This window comes from Haliotis cracherodii, unplaced genomic scaffold (assembly GCF_022045235.1).
Source record: "Haliotis cracherodii isolate W230 unplaced genomic scaffold, xgHalCrac1.p SCAF_5, whole genome shotgun sequence".
NCBI lineage: Eukaryota > Metazoa > Mollusca > Gastropoda > Lepetellida > Haliotidae > Haliotis > Haliotis cracherodii.
The window spans coordinates 38,089,644-38,112,386 of NW_027266308.1; the positions used below are offsets into that span (position 1 = coordinate 38,089,644).

The window sequence follows — 22,743 nt, forward strand, 5'->3', positions numbered from 1 at the left end:
CTTAAAAATTCCCTCTAAAAAATAACGTCAAATTTACGAAGTCATCAAGTTGTGATCGCATGTTCAATTCTCCAGAAATGACGGCCTGATTGAATTCATGTTTTGTTCTTCATTGTTATTTTTCGATTCATCTCCTAGCTATCTCATGTATACATGTAGAGCCACAGCTATCCCCAGTGTTGGGCCTCACACCCTAGTTAGGATATATAGGTGATTTCATTGTTGGAGATTTCTGCTGCTAAGAAATGTGGAAGTCATGCCAGACTATTTTAATGGATGAGTGTTTTGTGTGAATGATGAATTCTTGGCTCGTGTTTGTGACGGTTAACGGTCTTCGGTGTTTATTACCTTTTTGTGTGTATGTCCTGAACATGTTTGATGGACATACCACTGATGGATGAGTCCACATTTGTTGGGTTGGCAGAGGGACAACTGGCCCAACACTGTTACACTGCCTCATGTTGACAACTTGTCAACACTGTCACTCTGCCTCATGTTGAAAACTTGTCAACACTCACACTGTCTCATGTTAACAACTTGACAACAGCATCACTCTGCCTCATGTTGACATCTTGACAACACTCACTGCCTCATGTTGACAACTTGACAACACTATCACACTGCCTCATGTTGACAACTTGACAACACTGTCACACTTCCTCATGTTGACAACTTGACAACACTATCACACTGCCTCATGTTGACAACACTATCACATTGCCTCATGTTGACAACTTGACAACACTGTCCCACTGCGTCATGTTGACAACTTGACAACACTGTCCCACTGCCTCATATTGACAACTTGACAACACTGTCACACTTCCTCATGTTGACAACTTATCGACACTGTCACACTGCCTCATATTGACAACTTGACAACACTGTCACATTGCCTCATGTTGACAACTTGACAACACTGTCCAACTGCCTCATATTGACAACTTGACAACACTGTCACACTTCCTCATGTTGACAACTTATCAACACCGTCACACTGCCTCATATTGACAACTTGACAACACAGTCACATTACCTCATATTAACAACTTGTCAACACCAGTGTAACGCTTCCTCTGTTAACAACTTGAAACCATCAATGTCCAGCTACTACATGTTGACAACTTGTAACCAACTTGTTGACAGCTGCTTTAGGGTGACAGGGGCGATCCCACTGTTGGCCTGTGAGCAGTTAACTCTCCTCAACCCTCGTCAGTAGATGATGAATGCCAAGTCCTGCTGTTACCCCAGTAGTGGGGAATTACCCCATCGGGCGCAGGGTCTATTTAATTTATTGAATCAAGGGTGTATTACAGCCAGTGTGCCAACAGGAAAGAACTGCCGACATAATGGCAGAGAATGGCAAGTATTCCTGGTATGTCTCCAGCTTTTCATTACCACCCCGTGAGGCCTGGCTGGGCTGTGAGGGGGTGGGGGTGGTGGTGTGGGTGGGGGTGGGATAGGGGGACCAGCGGCTGGATTCACCACCGTGAGGCCTGGCTGGGCTGTGAGGGGGTGGGATAGGGGGACCAGCGGCTGGATTCACCACCGTGAGGCCTGGCTGGGCTGTGAGGGGGTGGGATAGGGGGACCAGCGGCTGGATTCACCATCGTGAGGCCTGGCTGGGCTGTGAGGGGGTGGGATAGGGGGACCAGCGGCTGGGTTCACCACCCCGTGAGGCATGGCTGGGCTGTGAGGGGGTGGGGGTGGGATAGGGGGACCTGCGGCTGGATTCACCACCCTGTGAGGCCTAGCTGGGCTGTGCGCAAGACTCCCATTCTGCCAGAAATCTCTGTGTATATCACACCCACCTACTCCAATAATCCATGATGTTCAAGAAATGTGATACTGTCTGCCGTGTTCACACACTTTTGACTTCTTCCGAGATAACTTTCCATCTCTTTAGACCGAGATTGTAAGCATCACGAGTGCTCTTTTCTCCCCAAACCATCAACCATTGTGACACAATTACAGTGTCAAGCACTCTACAGCACCAACTTTACATTTGCAATTAACACCTTGCCAGTAAATATTGACTGGCATAAGTGTCATTGTAAATCACTTTAGCACCTGACTTTTAATTTGAGGTTGTGGTTGGTGATCGCGGCCAGGTGAAGTGCACTGTATATTTAGACTGTGTTTGCTAGAGGGTACATTGCAATTGCTGGAACCGTGGCGTCATTGTCGTCGGTCTTTGGGTAGGTAGCCCTTGTCCTCAGGTGGACATAAAGGTAGGGGTATCAGATGTTAGCATTTTGCCCAGTCAGATTGTTGGCCCTTATTTTTACATCACAACAAAATGGCAGACTAAAATAATGTATCACCTAATACCTATCCAAATAAATTTGAAATTTTGTTCTTAGTATTATAACCTTACCAAAATTGTTGGCCTATTGTGATTGAAATATTACAATATGGCCTCTTGGCTTTAGAGGCTAATGTCATGAAAGGTCTACGAAAATATACCCTGGATGAAATCAGAATACACAAATGTACCCTAAGTGACTCACAGCGGTTTGTAAATAATCAAATCTGAACTAGACATTCAAGTGATTGATATCACGAGCATGTACCAGTCTTTACATTGCAGGGGGCATGGGTGGCCCAGTCGTCACGATTTGCTGTGCAGAGTTTCGTTCCTTGGGCATGCCAGAAACCTATGATTGTGGGTTCGAATCCTGGTTCGCCCCATTCTGTTTCTAGGTTTGTCAGCACCATACCCGTGGTGGTAAACGTCTGAGACCTGTATCACTTTGGGCTTTCCTCCCACATTAAGCTGACACGCTGTGATATAACTGGAATACTGTTAAAAGCAGCATTAAACCCAACTCACTCACTCACTTTACATTGAAATGATTTCACACACCAGTCCCGGTTGCTCAATTTGGCCAGCTTGGGTACATTTCAGAAAGGTACCTAAGGGTAGCATAATGATAGAAGTCAGGCAAGGAACTGAACTTGTTACAAGAGAACACTGTGCTAGGCCTCTTCCCAAAAATTCAGTGGGGGTAGATGTATAATGGTAAAGACCGTCTCTAAATCAGGTAGCCTGCTTTGACTTTGTGACTTCAATTAGACTTCTTTGCACATCTGCATGTTCTATTCAGCTTATTGAGTTGGGATTTACGCCACTTTTAGCGATATATTCCAGCAATATTGTGGGGGCACCGGATCTGGGCTTCAAACATTGTACTCATGTAGTGAATCGAAATGAAGGCCTTCATCACAGGCAAATGCTTTAACCACTAGGCTACCCCACCGTCTCCAACTGAATGACCGACAAGCACCAAAACTAGGCTAACACCCTTGCCTCAACAAAATACAAATTTTCACACATCCATGCTACATCTTGATCACTGTGAAATGTGCTTCAATGTGAGAGCGGAGCTATTTTCACAGACAGACTGTTGGATGGCTGTCAAATGACTCTGGAGGAGCAGCATTCCAGCATCAACATAACTCCCCTCCTGCATCTCAGACTAATTACCATCCATTGACCTCAGCATCCGATCTACAAGTGAGATTAGTCTCATGCTAAACCCAGTGTGAACACCCAGGCTGTCCGATGTTTCTGACAACATAAAGATTTATTCATTTGCTCTCTAGCAATCCATGTAGTGTGAGGCTGTTCATGTCCCTGCAAGCAGAATACAAGAAACTTGACTCTTCAAGCCAAGAGGACTACCCGCTACTCCAGGCAATGAGACTAGTGAGTCTTATGTCACCTAGCTGGTGTGTATTGTTCACAAGAATAATGTACCTGGTGGTTGGTTCCACATCTCTGGGCCTGGACCAGCAGCTGTTACACAACACCTCCAGCTGATCCTCCAGCTGATCCTCCAGCTCCAGCTGTGGCCGGCTCCAGCTGTGGCCGGCTCCTCCTGGACTGACATCTGATCCTTCTGGTCGGGAACAAGCATCCCATCCCACATTGAGGAGGGAGGTGTGTTCAGCCCCCTGGTGGCTCCTCCGGTGTTTGGGGGCCACAATGGAGGTGATTGTGAAGATGATGATGATGCTGAGTTAAGGGAGACGCCCTACTGATGGTAATTTGGGTCTCTGCGGAAATTAATCAATTATCGAGAGCTCCAGCCCTTGAGGCTGGTTACATCAGTGTTCCTGTTGTAGAAGGTAGAGGGCAGAAAACTGACAGGGGAAAGGTGAAATTGTGATACAGTATACTGCTAAGAAGCTGGCGCTGGCTTCTGTGTGATTGTAATAATACAACTGTCGTAACTCATGGTTTTGCATAGACATACGACAATCGTAGTGCTACGAACTCTTTGTGAATCAGGGCCCTGGGTCCTTTCCACAAAGTGCTCTTAGCACTAGGGTGATCGTAAGTCCCAAACTGTATCATAGGCTTATGATCAATGTTTCACTATAATCTCTTTGTGTTACTGGGCCCTGGCCTTAATTTAAGGGGGAAATGATCAAAGATGTGTGATAGTCACATTCAGGAGGAAATTTTCAGCTTCTTTGTACATGGAAAAAATTGAATTATGCTCACACTGTCATCCATCATTGGTGATTAGTACAGGCTGACATCATATACGACCCGTGAAGATCCAGGGTAGAATAGGTCTTTAGCAACCCATGTTTGCTATCAAAGGCGACTATGCTTGTCGTAAGAGGCGACTAATGGGATAGGGTGGTCAGGCTTGCTGACTTGGTTGATGCATGTCATCGTATTCCAATTGCGTGAATTGATGCTCATGATGCCAATCACTGAATTGTCTGGTCCAGACTTGATTATTTACAGACCGCCGGTCATATAGCTGGAATATTGCTGAGTGCGGCGTTAAACAACAAACAACCAAACAACTTGCCTCAAACTAAGGATTACAATCCATCTTTATGATGGCTCTAGAAACATCAATGTTACATGGTGCCTGTACTGTTACCGCCTTGTGCAACGCGGCTTAATCACCATGGCAACAAATATGCAATGGTCTCAGTAAGTGATTATTATTAATATTTTCTAATATGGTGACTGATAAGGATGCTTATTCTCTGATATTCTATACTTTACTCTCTTGAAAGTAATTATTAGAAATGTCCCTGTACAGATTAAGAAAGGCTTGGAGTCTTTGTCTAAAGGCTTAGTATGAGTAGATGTATGCTGAATATGTGTCGTTTCAACATTACTACTATTTTCTTTGAAGACATGATTCATACACAAGCTTTTCAAACCAGGTTTTATTGCCATCAATTTCTATAGCTGGTGAGATGTAATCAGGCTCGACATTGAATTAGGAGGAAGTGATCCGTTGTATATTTGGTAGGAGAAGCTATGATGTGATGCTATGAAGAGCCTTCTCGGGATGACAAACACATAATGCATAAATACACCTTTGAGCCAGCGTGATGCATCACCTACCCGTCATTATTATGAGTTTATTTTTTGTGATGCTGTGGTAAGCAATGAGACACGATTTTACTTGAGTTACACAAGAAGGATTTATTAATTGTAAACCTCTTACACTGGGAATTCATAGCAGGTAGACAAGTGTTTGTGAGGACATTTGAGACTGATTGAGTGGAAATTGAATACCTCTGTGATGAGTGTCATTTCAAGTGTGGGAACATGAGGCACAATGCTTCAGAACATTTATATCACTTGGGATGAGTTGTCTGGCAAATAGTGTAACATTGTGACTAGGGAGGACACCAGTGTGTTAGTGTTGATGTAGTTTTAGTTTTTATTTTAATCATTGGGTTATAATAATTGTTATTTCAAAACTAACATTTATATCACTTGGGATAAGTTGTCTGGCAAATAGTGTAACATTATGACTAGGGAGGACACCAGTGTGTTAGTGTTGATGTAGTTTTAGTTTTTTTTTAATTACTTGGGTTATAATAGTTGTTATTCAAAACTAACATTTATATCACTTAGGATGAGTTGTCTGGCAAATAGTGTAACATTGTGACTAGGGACGACACCAGTGTGTTAGTGTTGATGTAGTTTTAGTGTTTTTTTTAATTATTGGGTTATAATAATTGTTATTCAAAACTAACATTTATATCACTTGGGATGAGTTGTCTGGCAAATAGTGTAACATTGTGACTTGGGACGACACCACGGTGTTAGTGTTGATGTAGTTTTAGGTATTATTTAATTATTTGGTTAATATTAATTGTTATATAGTTGGAATGAGTTGCCTGGCTAATAATGTAACCTTTTGACTAGGGAGGACAACAGTGTTATTGTTGATATAATTTTGGGTATTTTTTAATTACTTAGTTTAAATGAATTGTTATTAAAAACTAACATTTATATCACTTGGGATGAGTTGCCTGGCTAATAGTGTAAGCTTATGACAAGGGATGACACCAATGCGTTAGTGCTGATATAGTTTAAAGTATTTTTCAATTACTTGGTTAAAATGAATAGTCCAAAACCAAGGGTTGGTCTTCTAAAAAACAAAAACAAAAACTCATACAGTAGAAACATGATTCTTTGATTGACAAGTCAAAGAGTTAATTTCCTTTCAATGTAGATCTCTTCTTTACGTGGCATTTAGAAGTAGGGATGATGAAGGACAACTTCTAATGGGTAAACAACCTCTTCATTATAATTAAAGCGATGTAATTGTAATAAAGAAGTTGTTTATCCTTTAGAACCAGTCCTTGTTCGATATAGATCACTCCTTATATTTGTTTAATGAAATGTGTGACAAAGTGAAATGGTTACTGTTTGCATTCCATTGTTTGAATGTCTGGTCTTCTGATCTGCAAAAGTCAAATAGTTTGTTAATGCTAGATATGATTCATTCGTACGCATCAAGCTGACAACCGCCCAAATGTGATAGTGTTCATATTGTAGTCATCTGAACTGCCACACCCAGTTGCAGCCAATTTCATCCATATAAGCATGACTAAATAATACATTGTTGTGATGACAGCTCCTTCCTACGAAGGGGCGGTCTGGTAGCCTAGTGGTTAAAGCGTTTGCTCGTCACGCCGAAGACCCGGGTTCGATTCCCGACATGGGTACAATGTGTGAAGCCCATTTCTGGTGTCCCCCGCCGTGATATTGCTGGAATATTGCTAAAAGCGGCGTAAATGAATACTCACTCCTTCCTACAAACATCATACACTGAGACGTTGAGTTTCTGCCTTCTGCCAGGCCTGGATATAGTACGGTCTAGTTATGCAGCAGTTGTTATTATTTTAATTGGAAATCATTTGAAAATAAAATAAAATGTTGTTGTTTCTTTGTTTGTTTGTTGTTTAAGGCCGCACTCAGCAATATTCCAGCTTTATGACGGCGGTCTCTAAATAATTGAGTCTGGGCCAGATAATCCAGTGATTGACATCATGAGCATCAATCCATGCAATTGGGATGTAATTATGTTGTTGTTTTTCTTTGTGAACAGTGATTAATTGTTATGTAAGGTGTTTAAAAAACAACTTGTTTGCATATTTGCTTATCACATGTTTCACAAATACAGAAAAGAAGATATTAAGAAGTTTTTTTCGTCTTCCCATTAATTAATATCAGTAATGAAATAAACTGTAATTAAAATATCCCATACCAATTAATTCAATGTGATATACAGTTTCATAAGGAAAAGGGTATAAAATAATTGTGTGAAATGAAAGACATATTTGCATGTTGATAAGTTGTTGAAAATAGAGAAAATGACACCCAGTACAAATACTATTTTCCCCAACATAATATTGACCCTAGCTATTATGACATAAACATATCTATCTCATTTTCCAAATATTATTCTGACCTTTCAAAACAGGAACCCAAATATTATGAAGCTGGTTCAAATAATGGTGTTGTCCTTTCACCTGTTTTGTCACACATTGGTTCCATGTTATTTGCACTCCCAATATTAGTGAAGCACACCATGCAGTCATGGCCAATACAACAGCAGTGTCGAGAAAATATTAGCCAATCACACAGAAGGGCACCTTGTTGACCAATCGATCGCAAGTGTATTGACAGTATGAGCCAATCACTGTGTAACTTTGTTATGTTGTCCAATCATGATGGCGATGGAATTAGCCAGTCACATCCATATGCTTGTGGTGATTCACGTCAGAACAAGCGAATAAGTCGATGTTATAATATTTACAGTGAAACGCTGTCATTCTGGATGGTTCCAGTTTAAATAAATTTCTGGATTAAATCTTAAAACACTTACCATGTAGGAAGAGGGGTTCCAAAATAACAGGATACTCAAGAATTGACTTCAATAATGTTTACGCTTATGGAGGTACAAACGTTGAACCCTGGCATCTACAATGTAAATCCATGTAAATCTTTTAAAATGGAAAGAATAAGTTTGACAGAATGAGGTTTGTTCCAAGTATTTGGAAAGTGATGAGTTTTAACCTTAGAGGAACGCAGAAAAGGGAGAGTTCTTTAGTTCAATTTGGAGAATGTCCCACAGTGAAGGGCCACAGTCTGCAAATGATCGTTGATACTCTGTAAAACAAGATATTAAACCACTTAAACCATACTCCCTCGTATATACCTTATTGTGATCAGACAGACATGTTTTCGTTAAATCATCTTTAGTAGGCTTGACAGATTCTCGAGCATTGCATGCGGGCAAAGTTGATGTAGTCTGGCAGTTGCTTAGGAATGTTTTTTTCAGAATGGTATGAACCACTTAGAAAAGATAAGGGCATTTAACGTTTTTCACCTTTTCAAAATAGCATCTTCTCTGATTTGTCAGCCATGCTACTGTGTGACTGCTCATTACCTGTGGCATTCCTTGATATTCCTGGAATATTGCTAAAAGTGGCTAAAAACAATTTTCACTTGCTCACTCTCTCATTATTTGTGGAAAGGGTTGGATGTTGTGTCTCTCTATGTCCTCTACTCAGTGCCTTTCTATGTCTCTACTTAGTGCCTTTCTAGTGGCTTTCTATATTTCTACTTAGTGTCTTTCTGGATCTTTCTAGTGTCTTTCTATGTCTCTACTTAGTGCCTTTCTTTGTCTCTACTTAGTGTCTTTCTAGTGTCTTTCCAGTGTCTTTCCAGTGTCTCTACTTAGTGTCTTTCTAGTGTCTTTCCAGTGTCTCTACTTGGTGTCTTTCTAGTGTCTCTACTTGTAGTCTTTCTAGTGTCTTTCTTTGTCTCTACTTAGTGTCTTTCTAGTGTCTGTCTATACCTCTACTTAGTGTCTCTCTCCCCGGGTCTCTCTCCCCTTGCTTGTCGTAAGAGATGACTTTCGAGATCCCGTGTCCAGGCTTGCTGACTTTGTTGATGCATGTCATTGTATCCCAATTACATAAAAAGATGCTCATGATGTCAATACCTGGAATGTCATGTCCACACTCCATTATTTACAGACAAACGTACCAAAATACACTATCCAGCCATTTCATTTTCTTTTACTAGTCCTTACACAGACCTACTAGCCTTGATCTAGACCCTGATCTAGGGTGCAACAATAGTGATCTGCGGATGTTTAGTTGGATGACCAACATTACATTATTATCGCACATTACATTAACACACTTGTTTCTGATTGGTTACGGAAAGAGCAATATTTTCTCATGTACTCCACTGATAGGTAGGGTACAAATTTCACATACTCAGACTCTGCTGAGAAATGCCAAACATCTTCCCAATGCAAATAGAATGATATGATAATGTTATCTTGATCTCCTATGAAATGCAGTATGCTATATACCCCTAGAACACAGTTGACAACTAATAGAATACATCTCCAACCACATATGTCTTCCAATACTCTGTCCCCACCCCCACCTTCCACACAACCTCCGAAACCTCCCCCACCCACACCGCCCACACAGGCCACATCTCCATCAATATAACAGACACTCCCCAACCTGCCGCCATCCACCTGTCCATATGTCCCTTCGTCCACAAACCACTCAGATAAACTGGACAAAGCAGATCAGATAACTTTATGTCCTTTATCTCACAGATGCTTTTGACCTTTTTGTCTTAGTGGGTTTGACCCGTGAAGATCCGGGGTAGAATAGGTCTTCATCAATCAAGGCTTGCCGTAAAAGCGACTATGCTCGTCACCAGAGGCGACTAACGGGATCGGGTGGTCAGGTTCGCTGACTTGGTTGATGCATGTCATCGTATCACAATTGTGGGGATCGATGCTCATGATATCTATCACAGGATTGTCTGGTCCAGACTGGATTATTTAAAGAACGATGTCTTACAGATGGAAAATTGATGAGGCATTATACAACAACCCCCCCCCCCCCGCCCCCCCCCACACACACACACACAAAAAAAAAAAAATTCTTAGTGTGTTTACAATTGGGCAAAAATTAAATGTAGGTGGTTGAAAAATAATAATAATAGTTTTAAACTTCATAATTAGCCTTAATAGTATTGCTACAATAAATGCAAAACAAACTTGTAGTTCACACCATCAGACATTTGATGTCAAAATGATTCCAAAAGATCATAGATTGGGTGTTTTGTTCTAATAAGGATTCATATATGTATAAGTCACCATTTTCTTCATTTCATGTAATTGTAAAACAGCGTTGGACATAATCTTTTTAGTCAAAAGTAAATTATTTTCTTCAAATTTCAGTTGTTATTTTGTGCCTGTAAACCAGCTATAAGAAATAGAAGCCCTTTGACACACAATTGCCATTAATGCCAAAACAATTATGTCTGCAGTGAACTTCATGCACACCATGGGCGATTGTTCAACACTGGTCACTTATAGGCAACAAAACGGTTCCCTTTTGCCACTTTTCGTTCCGCTGGTGATGGCATTAGTCTCAGGTTACCCAAATACAGCCATCATGACCATGCAGCTACAGTAATACAGTAATTATGAATGTCATGGAAGAACATACATTGTCCTCTCTGTCCAGCCAAAGCTGGTATCCAAAGGCATCAGCTCATTGGTGTTCATACAATATTACATCAGCAGGGGCGTACCGGAAATAGATATATTTTTCAATATCTTTTTTATCTAATTAAATACATTTTTCATGTTCATGTCATAACCAAAAGACTGTGAAGATCCGGGGTAGAATAGGTCTTCAGCTACCCATGCCATGTTTGTGGAAGCCTCGGTGGCTGAGTGGGTTAGATCGCTGACTTTGTGTGCTGGCAATTACGTGCCTCACTCTGGCAAGTGTGTGTTCGAATCCCGGACGGGACTCAACCCCCAAAAAGTAAGAGAATCTGTACTTTACTAAGAAAGTGTTATTCCAAATATAACATTTGTTACGCGACTATGCTTGTCGCAAGAGGCGACTAACGGGATCCGTTGGTCAGGCTTGCAGACTTGGTTGATGCATGTCATCGTATCCCAAATGCTCATGATGTCAATCACTGGATTGTCTGGCCCAGACTCGATTATTTACAGACCGATATCATATAACTCGAATATTGCTAAGTGCAGACATTAAACAACAAACAAACAAGACAACAACAAAAATGATGGAAACTTCATTAAATAAAATGAACTTACAGGGTCAAGGATTTATGAGTGTCATGTGGTTGGGGGCACGGGTGGCCCAGTCGTCTGAGGCGCCGCGATTCGCTGTGCAGGGTTGCGTTCCTTGGGCACGCCAGAAACCTATGATTGGGGGTTCGAGTCCCGGTACGCCCCGATTATGTTTCTAGGTTTGTCAGCACCATACCCGTGCTCGTGGGTTTCATCGAAGTGGTAAATGTCTGAGACCTGCATCACTTCGGGCTTTCCTCCCACATTGAACTGACACGCCGTGATATAACTGGAATAATAATAAAAGCGGCGTTAAACCCAACTCACTCACTCACTCACTCATGTGGTGGTATGAAGGTGCTGAGTATAATGTATCAAAAGGCAATGCGTGAAATTCCCATTTTTAGACAAGGACAATTATCGCATAGCTTGTAACTTGAATTATTTAGACTGTAGGCCGGGCATCCTTGAGATATTTGCTGAGTGTGCATATCATGTCTTACCCCAGCTAATGACATTCTCACCCGTAGAGCAGGTGCAACAGCTATCTTCGACCTTACGCCACATTGCCTGTGTGGGGGGATTAGAGGGAGTCTGTGAGGAGATGTGTCCCCTGGTGAGGGGGGGGGGGGGGGGAATGGTGTTGGGAGAAGGGTGTAGAAGGGTAGAAGGAGGGAGGGGCTGGGTGTATGTAGGGGAGGTGTGTGGGAAGATGGAGCAGGTAGAGTAGATGGAGGAGGGGGTTGATGAGTGTAGGGGATGCTAGGATGTGGAGGGAGATGGCATAAGGTAGGAGGGGATGGGTGGATGTAGGGGAGGTGTGTAGGGGAGTATGGTTTTAGGCCATTTTTAGCAATATTCCAGCAATATCATGGCGGGGGACACCAGAAATGGGCTTCACACATTGTACCCATGTCAGGAATCGAACCTGGGTCTTCGGCGTGACGAGCGAAAGGTGTGGAGGAATATGGTAGAGGTATATGACAGAGGAGGAGGGTGTGAGGGCTGTGTGGGGTGAAGGAGGTCGGAGGAGGTCGGAGATGGAGGGTAGGGTAGAGGGATATATACAATAGGAGGGAGGAGGATACGAAGGCGTGGGGACTGGGGATGTCTGGAGGGGTGGGTACGGGTTATGGGGTGGTAACTGGGGTGTTCGATTTGTTTAAAAGGGGATGGGGTGGAGGTAGGGATTGTTGGAGGGGTGTGTGGAGGGGAGGTAATGAAGTAGGGATGATTTTATAGATAAAAGGAGGTGTTCAAGGAATGAAGGAAGGTGTGGGATGAGAGAGAGAAGGAGGTCTTAGCGTAAATGTTGTTCAAACATCCTGAAGGAAATATCCAGAATAAAGTCATTTAGCTGAGCGGGGGCCTTCAATAGAGGCAATGGGGCTGTGTGATGTTCCCGAGTTGCAAGAGCATTACATTGTTTTCGTGCCGATGTGATACTTCTGATGGAGGTATGTCTAGCACTTATCTGATGATGTGGTCTCAATGAGGCGGGCAGGCAGGCAGGCAATCTCCTTCCACGAGGATCCACTAGGTACTTGCAACTAGTTTACCAGGCATAATACAGTTTGTGTAGGATTCAGCACACTCGTAGCCCTACACAGAGGAACCTGTAGGACCAACCACATCCCTCCACCTGTTGCCCCGGTATCCACGGATACCTCTCTGTTGGGGCTATTGCATTCACTAATTATCAGCCAAGGATGGATATTTGTTAGATTTGTGAAACTAAATACGTCTGAATGCCAACACTGCTTTACTAAATCCCCTGTAGTTGTGAACTGTTGCAGGTTCATCGAGTCGATATCAGTGTCCATTTCGGGGCGGTTGAAGCCAGAACCTTTATCCTGGTCACAGTCTTCCATTGCCCCGAGATATTTCACGTCTTTTTCACAATCAATAGAGCACTTTTTTGCCAAAGCATTTCTTTGGATAACGCTGGATGTAAACTGTGGCAAGTTGCTGTGCCTGGTTGCTGCTTGGCTCAATAAGCTATCATGGTCCGGACTGCAGACATACAAACATGTCTGATCACCAGTGGGCAGTGAGGGGTCAGGTCCAGTTCCTGAAGGGCCTTCTCCAAACACTAGGTACACACTCCTAGTGCTTACACAGGCCTGTGGTTAGTGGGCCAAGAGTTGATACAAACCCTCGATTGGCGGTAATTGGCTGGGAAATGTATGTACAAGTCATGCTGACATGCAGATTGATATGGAGAGGAGCTATATTGGTTATACCCTGGGGGGTGTATATAGGCGTATGATATGGGAAACAAGTGTTAGGAGTGCTTCATGAGAGATCAACTACCTGCATCAGTGAAGGAGAGCTGGAGAGGATGGGTTCTTGTTAAGGTTTTCTTACTTTTTAGGACCACATCTACAGATTTTAAAAATTATTTTGTGCAGAAACTCAGATTGTTTTATGAAACAAAAATGACAAATTATGTACTCACTACAAAAAATTTATTTTTGTATTTTGGTAATGAAACATTTTGGATAAACCTGTTTTCTGATATAGTTGACATTGTCTATAGTTAATAGACTAGACTAGGCTACAAGTATTATAAACTCCAAGATGAGGCTGAAACAATACACAAGCTTCAAAGCTGAACTGATCCCATAGAAAAAATATCAAGATTGCACTGATACAATAGATAAACCCCAAGACTGGACTGATACAATATATTAACCCCCCTGGACTGGACTGATACAATGTATAAACCCCAAGACTGGTCTGATACACTACATGAACCCCAAGTCTGGACTGATATAATATATAAACTCCACGGCTGGACTGATACTATAGAAAAACTCCAAGACTGGACTGATACAATATTTAAACCCCAGGACTGGACTGTAAACTCCAAGAATGGACTGATACACTTAATTAACTCCAAGACTGGGCTGACACAATACATAAACCCCATGTCTGGACTGACACAATACATAAACCCCATGTCTGGACTGATACAATATATAAACCCCATGTCTGGACTGATACAATATATAAACCCCAAGACTGGACTGATACAATAGATAAACTCCAAGACTGGGCTAAATCCGGACTGAGGACATGTTCCTAAGGTGAGCCCCTGCAGTGGTATCACGTTATAACATTGCATCTGCACATGTACCATAGATTCCGCTTCTACCCCATCCTGTGAGTAAAGTATGTAAGATCTCTTAACCTGTGTCTTGGCTGCAATCTTATCTCCTCTTTTACAATGATAAACAGTCATGCCATTGACCTCTAACTTACTGTAGTCTACATCAAATACATTTTTTGAATCAGTTATTGCATACAATGTAAACCCGATGTGTTTAACCCAGCACACAGATGGTTTGAATGTGTGGAATCTCTGCTTGTCGGCACCAGCTTTCTGTGAGGGTCCTATAATGTATATTTGGCATACCTGCTTGCCAAGACTAACACTCACTTAAATACCACATCCAGGGAAGCCGGCCAACGGGGATACCCCGCTGATTACCCACAATGCCTGTCAACCTGTTGTCAGGGTTTTCGGTAATTGGGTTAATTCAGTTTTCAGGATAATTCACTTTAATTCAAGCATGTCCCTCCTTAGCAATATCTTCCCAGTGTTGTCAAGTATCAAGAGGCGCTAAATCTTCTTGTGGACAATCTTGTGAGTGAATGGAATTCCTCTGCTATCTTCAGTAAACAAGAAATGGGAAGGGTAGAGATCAGGAAACTGGTTGAGTGCAGGGGCAAGATTTTACCATGCAGGTCTACGGTGTCATGATCTGACAGGAATATTTATGACTAACTCGATAAAAACATGCATGACTCTCGTTAAATGTTGATATGACAAATCGTGGAGAATTTCAACATAAAAAAGACTTATGTCATGCGATAATTGACATGAGTAATATAGATACAGATTGAATTAGTCATCAATGCTTAAAGGAATGAATGTAGATCTGTGATTGTATATCCAGTCATTGTTAGATAATGTCTATAATCGTGTACAGTGATTGCCACAGAGAAGCCACCTGGCCCAGGTTCCCATGGCTGGAACCGGCCACTCACACAGCCATGATAGCCGTGATGTGTTCAATGCCCCTGCTAACCCAACTTCCCATGAATTTTAGATATGAGATTTTTTCTAAGCATTATGTTAAATATCCCATCAGAGCTAGTGTGTAAGAGTGTATTAAAGTGTATACAAGGGGTGTCTATTAAGTACTGTCATTAAGTGGTTTGTCAAGTCGAGCAAGCCAGAATGTCTCTTGTAGCAACATTATGTTCTTTCTCATCTCTTGTACTATTGTACTTACTATGATGTTGCACATTGTGTCAGATTTTCTGTTGCATCAATGGCCATAAATATTTTATGGGCAAATGTTTGCAACATTGTGACCATCAAGTGAAGTTATTTTTCAACTTAGTTCTGATTTTATATTCAAACTGGAATATTTTAGTGGCATGAATGAATGTGGATGTTATCATGAAGAATGAATGTTATCATCTCAATAAGTGGTCTAACAGTTGTTATCAGATAGGGCTTGTTAATGATGGCAGTTGTCTGATTATCGGACGATCTGGTTGTGTGGGGGTCAGGGCAGGTCATACAGGTGTGATACAGCGATTGTGCTGGAATGTCTCTTATCAAGACAATAAACACTGGGACACTATACAACCACCTGCATTTATCTTACATTGATCAGCCAATCAACAGACCTCCGTTAAAACATTGCTAATATAACATATTCGTATCACCCAGGCACAAGGTATCTGAAGAAGGGTCAGAGTGTTTCGAAGGTCCATGAAGTTGCTGCTACTAGATGAACGTTTGAGTGTCACAGTGCCATACATTTTTTCTTTTTGGGGTTGGGGGGAGAGAGAGGGGGTACTGATTTTTATAGCAGGTACAAAAAAATCTGCACTGCACAGGATGTTTTTGATCATTTGTAAGTTTGATTTGGATCTGTTATTGGCCTGGTTCTGGTCCTTAAAATGTTATGAATCACATTATGACAGATTGAACCAAAGTAACTCACTATTACACTGACAACCCATGTGTCTGTCCCCATCGACAACACCGTCATGGTCCGGGGTAGAATAGGTCTTCAGCAACCCATGCTTGCCGTGAAAGGCGACTATGATTGTCGTAAGAGGCGACTAACGGGATCAGGTGGTCAGGCTCGCTGACTTGATTGATGCATGTCATCGTATCCCAATTTCGTGGATCAATGCTCATTATGTCAATCACTGGATTGTCTGGTCCAGACTTGATTATTTACAAACCGCTGTCATATAGCTGGAAAATGGCTGAGTGCTGCATTAAACAACAAATAACAACAGCAACAGAATCCAAAACTATAGGTAGACAGATGGAGTTGCTGTGTTCACACTATGTTGATCCTGGTGTCAGAACACTGCTGTCTGTTTAATAAATGACAGTATACAACTACATCCCGAAATCTGCCACTTTGCGGAAAAATAATTTTTTTCAGCCAACGAAAAATGTTTTTAATCTGTTTTCTTGGCATGTGACATGCAAACACATGAGACAACGCACACGGATGTGATGGGTGTCTCTGTCGTCATCAACAGTTGGGAGGGTGGAAGGGAACTCATTGTCACATGATTCAGTCCCAACATGTGCAGCCTCTCTTCCTTCAAACACCAGGATTATGCATCATGAAAACTATTTAAAGCTTTTAAGAGGACAAGAATTCCGGAACAGGGAAAGATGGATGTCTTCTGTCCTGGCCATCTGTACCCCCCATGTTTTACTAGGCGGGACATATGGAATGTACAGTGTCAGATGACTTTCACCTTGCAGGACAGGGATTTAGTGCAACTACCTGCGGGTTTGGACACAAAACATAAAGCCCGAAACAAGCCAGTGTCTCCCTGGAACAATGAGACAGTGTGCACCCTCTCCCTATGTTTGTTAAGTAGACACAGGAACAATATGACTATGGTGTTCCTATAACACCGGACATACCCTGACAAGGTTAAGAGAAAGCATAATAATTTGTCAACATGGCACAGGTATGTTTCACAGATAGCTAGGTGATAAAGGGGGACGAGGATGGGGAGCAGTATTTATGGGGAAGTGAGTTCTCCGTGTTAAAGTGTATTCGTCACCTACCTCCTTGCTGATGAAGATCTTGTCTCCCTGAGTCTGAATTGAGCTGCCTCCAGGCAGACATCTTGCTTGTTAGAACAATTAAATTCATTCCTATAAAAGTTTACGAAGAAGATAATGGATTAAGCGTCATAAAGGTTGACAAATGGTCTGTTTCTTTTGAATCATGAAATGTTTCGCTGGGCATTTAAGATGTGCCGGAGGCTGAAGAGCTATTAACCTGATGAAATGACTGTTGTGATCCTAAAACATACAAATGATCTTCTATTCATTAAACCAGTTTGGAATCATAAATGACATGATGTTTTTGTTTGCCTCTCCTCACTAACCAGCACTGAGAGACAAAGGTGGTGTATACTACTCACATGAAGTTAAGAACACCCGATCATACGACTAGTTAATCTGTCTTGACATGGCTCACAATTCCAGAGCTCGTGCTGAGAATGGGTATAGGCTTCTAAAGCATGGGATGAAGAAGAAGAAGAAGAAGAAGAAGAAGAAGAATATTTATTGTACATAAACACCCAAAGGGGGCAGGGTACAAAACATGAACATGACTAATTAAAACATTGACATACAAAACAGAATACAAACATTGCTGTGATTATATTGTTAGGAAGGAGATGCAGATTTTCTTTGCCTGAACATTTTGTGAATGAAATTAGAGATAATTTTTGCAAAGGGCTCTGGTGGATTTAATAGTATTTTTAGCGATAGTAGGTGCATAGCAAAGCCGGGTGATGAATTTAGTTCCCTTCTCAGATCTTTGTAGAGAGGGCATCGCAACAGGAAGTGTTCCTCATCTTCTGTTTCATCAAAATCATTGGAATGTTAAAGTATCTTCCTCGCTCAATTTGAAGGTCGTGAACACTGAGTCTTAGCCTTGTAACTGCTTTGCGGTGTTCTAATATGGGGGTTACTTTTAGATATGGTTTAATTCCGAATTTGTCTCCTGTTTTCCCGAGGTGTCTGAGCTTATGTTGTTTAGTGGATGCGAATAAAATGGGGGTGATTGTTTTATCAGATATATGCTCATGGGTCTGTAAATAAGAGCGACTAAAATCCTTTCCATAGAGACTGTACATGTCAGTGGTGGTCTCCGCATGTTCATGGCACACTCCAAGATGGTGCACACTCTGGAGTGGCTGAAGGGTGTCTGGTTGCTTCTAGTCCTGCTCAAACACTCCCCGGTCTATAATGCCTGTCAAAAAGTCATCATGTGATATCCTTAAACTCAGCTCTGCATTGGTGATCACGGGTGTGAACGTCAGTGTGGGAGGTGGCCCTGGGATGGTGACTTGGGAAGGTTAATTATTGACCTATTGGTGGTGTTGACAGTGATGGTCTGCCTTGTGGGGAGGGGGTTGGTTCATTTGGGGCCTTGGTGTTTGTTGAACATCTTGTGGTGTGGCTTGAGGTTGGTTCATTTGGGGTGTTGGTGTTTGTGGAACATCTTGTGTGGCTGGTGGCTTGTTCATTTGGAGTGTTGTATTTTATAGAACATCTTTTGTGGTTTGTGAATGCAAGTTGTATGTGCCTAACAAAATATCTTATGAAAGACTGCATTATAAGTAACTGGTGTATATGACCTACGACTACCTGGTGTATATGACCTACGAGTAGCCAGTATATAGGACCCACGAGTACCTGGTGTATACGACCTACGAGTACCTGGTGTATATGACCTACGAGTACCCAGTATATATACCCCACAAGTACCTTGTGTCTATGAAGCTGGGAGTATCCATTGTATATGCCCCACATGTGTTTGTGACCTCATAGTTTCATCACCATGTATTCTGGACTTGTGCACTGCGACCTTAGTTGAATGACCTTAGAGTATGATCGTGTATCAATACAGCGTTTGTGTTTCTGTCCCAGTGACATAACCGTGTCGGGTATGGGGTGTTGGGTGTTAGGTATAAGTCCTCACACTGGGGACAGGGCATGCATGGGGGATCAGTGGCAGCAGACCAAGCCACCTGCCCAGAAATATGTATTGTTGTCTGGAGTATTGTCTTTCTCAATATTGTCATACAGAATATTGTCATATTGTCAAAGAGTTTTGTCATCTCATGTATTGCCTGCTGGAGTATTGTCAAACAGAGTATTGTCATTGCAATTTGTCATCTGAAGTATTGTCATATTTTCATAGAGTTTTGTCAACCGAAGTATTGCTGACTTGGGTATTGTCTTATTGTCAAAGAGCTTTGCCATCTGAAGTATTGTCTAGCGGGTTATTGTCATACAGAGTATTGTCTTATTGTCAAAGAGTATTGTCATCTGAAGTATTGCCTGCTATAGTATTGTCAGACTGAGTATTGTCATATTATCATAGGGTTTTGTCATCTGAAGTATTGTCTGCTGGATTATTGTCATACAGAGTATTGTCCTATCATCAAAGGGTTTTGTCATCTGAAGTATTGTCTGCTGGATTATTGTCATACAGAGTATTGTCATATTGTCAAAGGGTTTTGTCATCTGAAAGGGTTTTGTCATCTGAAGTATTGCCTGCTGGAGTATTGTCATCCAGAGTAGAGTCTACTTGTCTAGTCATGGTATTAGTATTGTTGACAGGTGTCTGCATCATCTTGCTTACAGCATCATCTTGTTTACTATTTGTGTTGTGAAACACCCACTCTCATCAGCATTAGATCAAGAGAGAGATCAAATTCCTGTGTAGGTTATTGCTGCTCCAACTCGTATAGGATTGCCAGTTCATAAAACGATTACGGTTTATGTCTAGCGAGTTGTGAGTGTGTTACATTCTTTCTGCTATTACCTGCTGTTTTAATAAGAGAAGCCGAAAATTCCACAAGGGTTAGTTGTATATCCTAGCTTCTGACTGGAGTCTATTTTCAGTGTAGATATACATTGTGTAATTGGTGGGGTCCCACCGACAAGTTGTACCAGATGGATCTGAGTGGGGTTGGAATGGGTAGAATGGGTGTGGGGATGGGGTAGAGAGGGTGTGGGAATGGGGTAGAGAGGGTGTGGGGATGGGTTTGGGTGGTTCAGGACTGGGGTGTTAGTAGGTATTTGGGGTATTGGGGGTAGGTTGTTACATGTAGAAATTGTACCAGATGGATCTGAGTGGGGTGGGATGGAGTAGAGAGGGTGTGGGGATGGGGATGGGGATGGGTTTGGGTGGTTCAGGACAGGGGTGTTAGTAGGTATTTGGGGTATTGGGGGTAGGTTGTTGCATGTAGAAGTTGTACCAGATGGATTTGAGTGGGATGGGATGGAGTAGAGAGTGGAGTATTGATAGTTGAGGAGAGGGTTTTTCTATTGGTATTTCAGGTAGTGAGGAGGTGGGGGTTTCTTACATGTACAAGTTAAGCCCCTTGGATCTGAGTGGGTCAGGACAGGGTGGAGGGGGTGTGGGGATGGGTTTGGGTTTGGGTGGTTGGGGAGAGGGGCGTTAGTAGAGGTATTGCCGGGTGGGTTAGACACACAAGTTATGCCAGATGGATCTGAGTGTGGTGGGATGGGGTAGAGTAGGGGTGGGAATGGGTTTGGGTGGTTGGGGAGAGGGGCGTTAGTAGGGGTATTTGGGGTATTGCCGGGTGGGTTAGTCACACAAGTTAAGCCAGATGGATCTGAGTGTGGTGGGATGGGGTAGAGTAGGGGTGGGAATGGGTTTGGATGGTTGAGGAGAGGGGCGTTAGTAGGGGTATTTGGGGTATTGCCGGGTGGGTTAGTCACACAAGTTAAGCCAGATGGATCTGAGTGTGGTGGGATGGGGTAGAGTAGGGATGGGAATGGGTTTGGGTGGTTGGGGAGAGGGGTGTTCTACAGGTATTTGGGGTATTGGGGGGTGGGTTACATGTACAAGCTAAGGCAGATGGATCAATACAATGTATGTGGGACAGCTGGCATGACTGAAGCCATGCTGGGAGGACTTGCGGGACCCCTGCTGTGTCGAGGTAAAAGAGCTGTTGTTCAGACATTCACAGCCGAAATATCACTTGTCAGATTTGGGGCTTTATGGGGAGGGGCTAAGTAAGGAGGCCATTTTGACATTTTCCACATGAGCAGGTAGATATTTCGGTTGTTTGTAGGTTTTATGGCTCATGTCATAGATGACACATTTTCTATTGTGTGGATTGGACTAGAATCCAGGACGATAATGACCTGTGTAACACGATACTACTGCAAGGCTTAGAGTTCATTCACCATATATACATATGAAGTAGTCATATGTAGTAAACGATGTGACCGTATGGCTTAAGGGTACATTTCACACATGCACTGCGGTCACCTTGAATTGTGCTATCTTTGTGGGGGGATTCTGTGACAAAATAGGTCCCAAGTAGCTGGCTTTGTTTGTGCATGTCATTGTTGATACATATCATTATATTACAATTGTGCAGATCATTGCTCATGATGTCAATCACTGATTTGTCTGATTCAGACTCGATTATTTACAAACCACTGTCATATGGCAGGAATATGGCTTCAAACAAACAAACAAACAAACAAACAAACAAACAAACAAACAAACCGTGTCCTAGCTGCTCACCTGTATAATGACACCTGTTTCTACCTGAACGCTGCAGACAGTGCAGACAGGTAAACAGCCCTTTGATGATGATAGTAAGCACATTGCATTGGGAATACCCAGGAATCTTGTTAACTCCTGCCAACCAATTAGCTAAGTAAGCGCCCTGGCTTAGGATATACATCTGACAAAGTGTGTCCACGCTGGGTGAAGTCTGTACTGTGCATGCTGTGGTTAGAATTCACTGCTTTTATTTCAACACTTGTCGACAGCAGTCACGGACAGTGTATGTTGTAGCTGTTTAGGTGTGGTGTGTTAGGGCTGAAAGTAATTGTTTTATATCCTGATGGTTTGATTTAATAGAAGTGGCCTTTTGTTTGTCTGCTGAGTGAAAACTGTGCATTATGTCACATACACATACTCGTCTTGTATGTACAAAAATAGGTCAATGATATTAATAATGGTGAATTTTGTTTTGCCCAGTTAGCAATATTCTCATGATATATAGCTTTGTAAATTATGGAATCAAAGTGAGTTGAACAAAGTGGGTCTGACGGGTGCAGTTCCGGGGTAGAATAGGTCTTCAGCAACCCATGCTTTCCGTAAAATGTGACTATGCTTGTCATAAGAGGAAACGAATGGGATCCGGTGGTCAAGCTTGCTGACTTGGTTGATGCATGTCATCATATCCCAATTGT

General features: G+C 42.2%; 1 protein-coding gene across 2 annotated transcripts in view; it reads left to right on the plus strand.

The window, feature by feature from the left end:
• Window positions 1–22,743, plus strand: part of LOC139443078 (cysteine-rich motor neuron 1 protein-like) — a 93,831-nt gene that overhangs the window by 11,805 nt on the left and 59,283 nt on the right. Inside the window, exon 1 of one of the 2 annotated variants that reach the window (XM_071224011.1) lies at window positions 21,385–21,470. The exons of the other annotated variant lie outside the window; for it this stretch is intronic. Within the exon in view, the coding sequence (XP_071080112.1) occupies window positions 21,389–21,470 (82 nt within the window). The 5' untranslated portion in view covers window positions 21,385–21,388. Of the gene's footprint in view, window positions 1–21,384; window positions 21,471–22,743 lie in introns of those variants that run through there. 2 annotated transcript variants of the gene reach the window in all.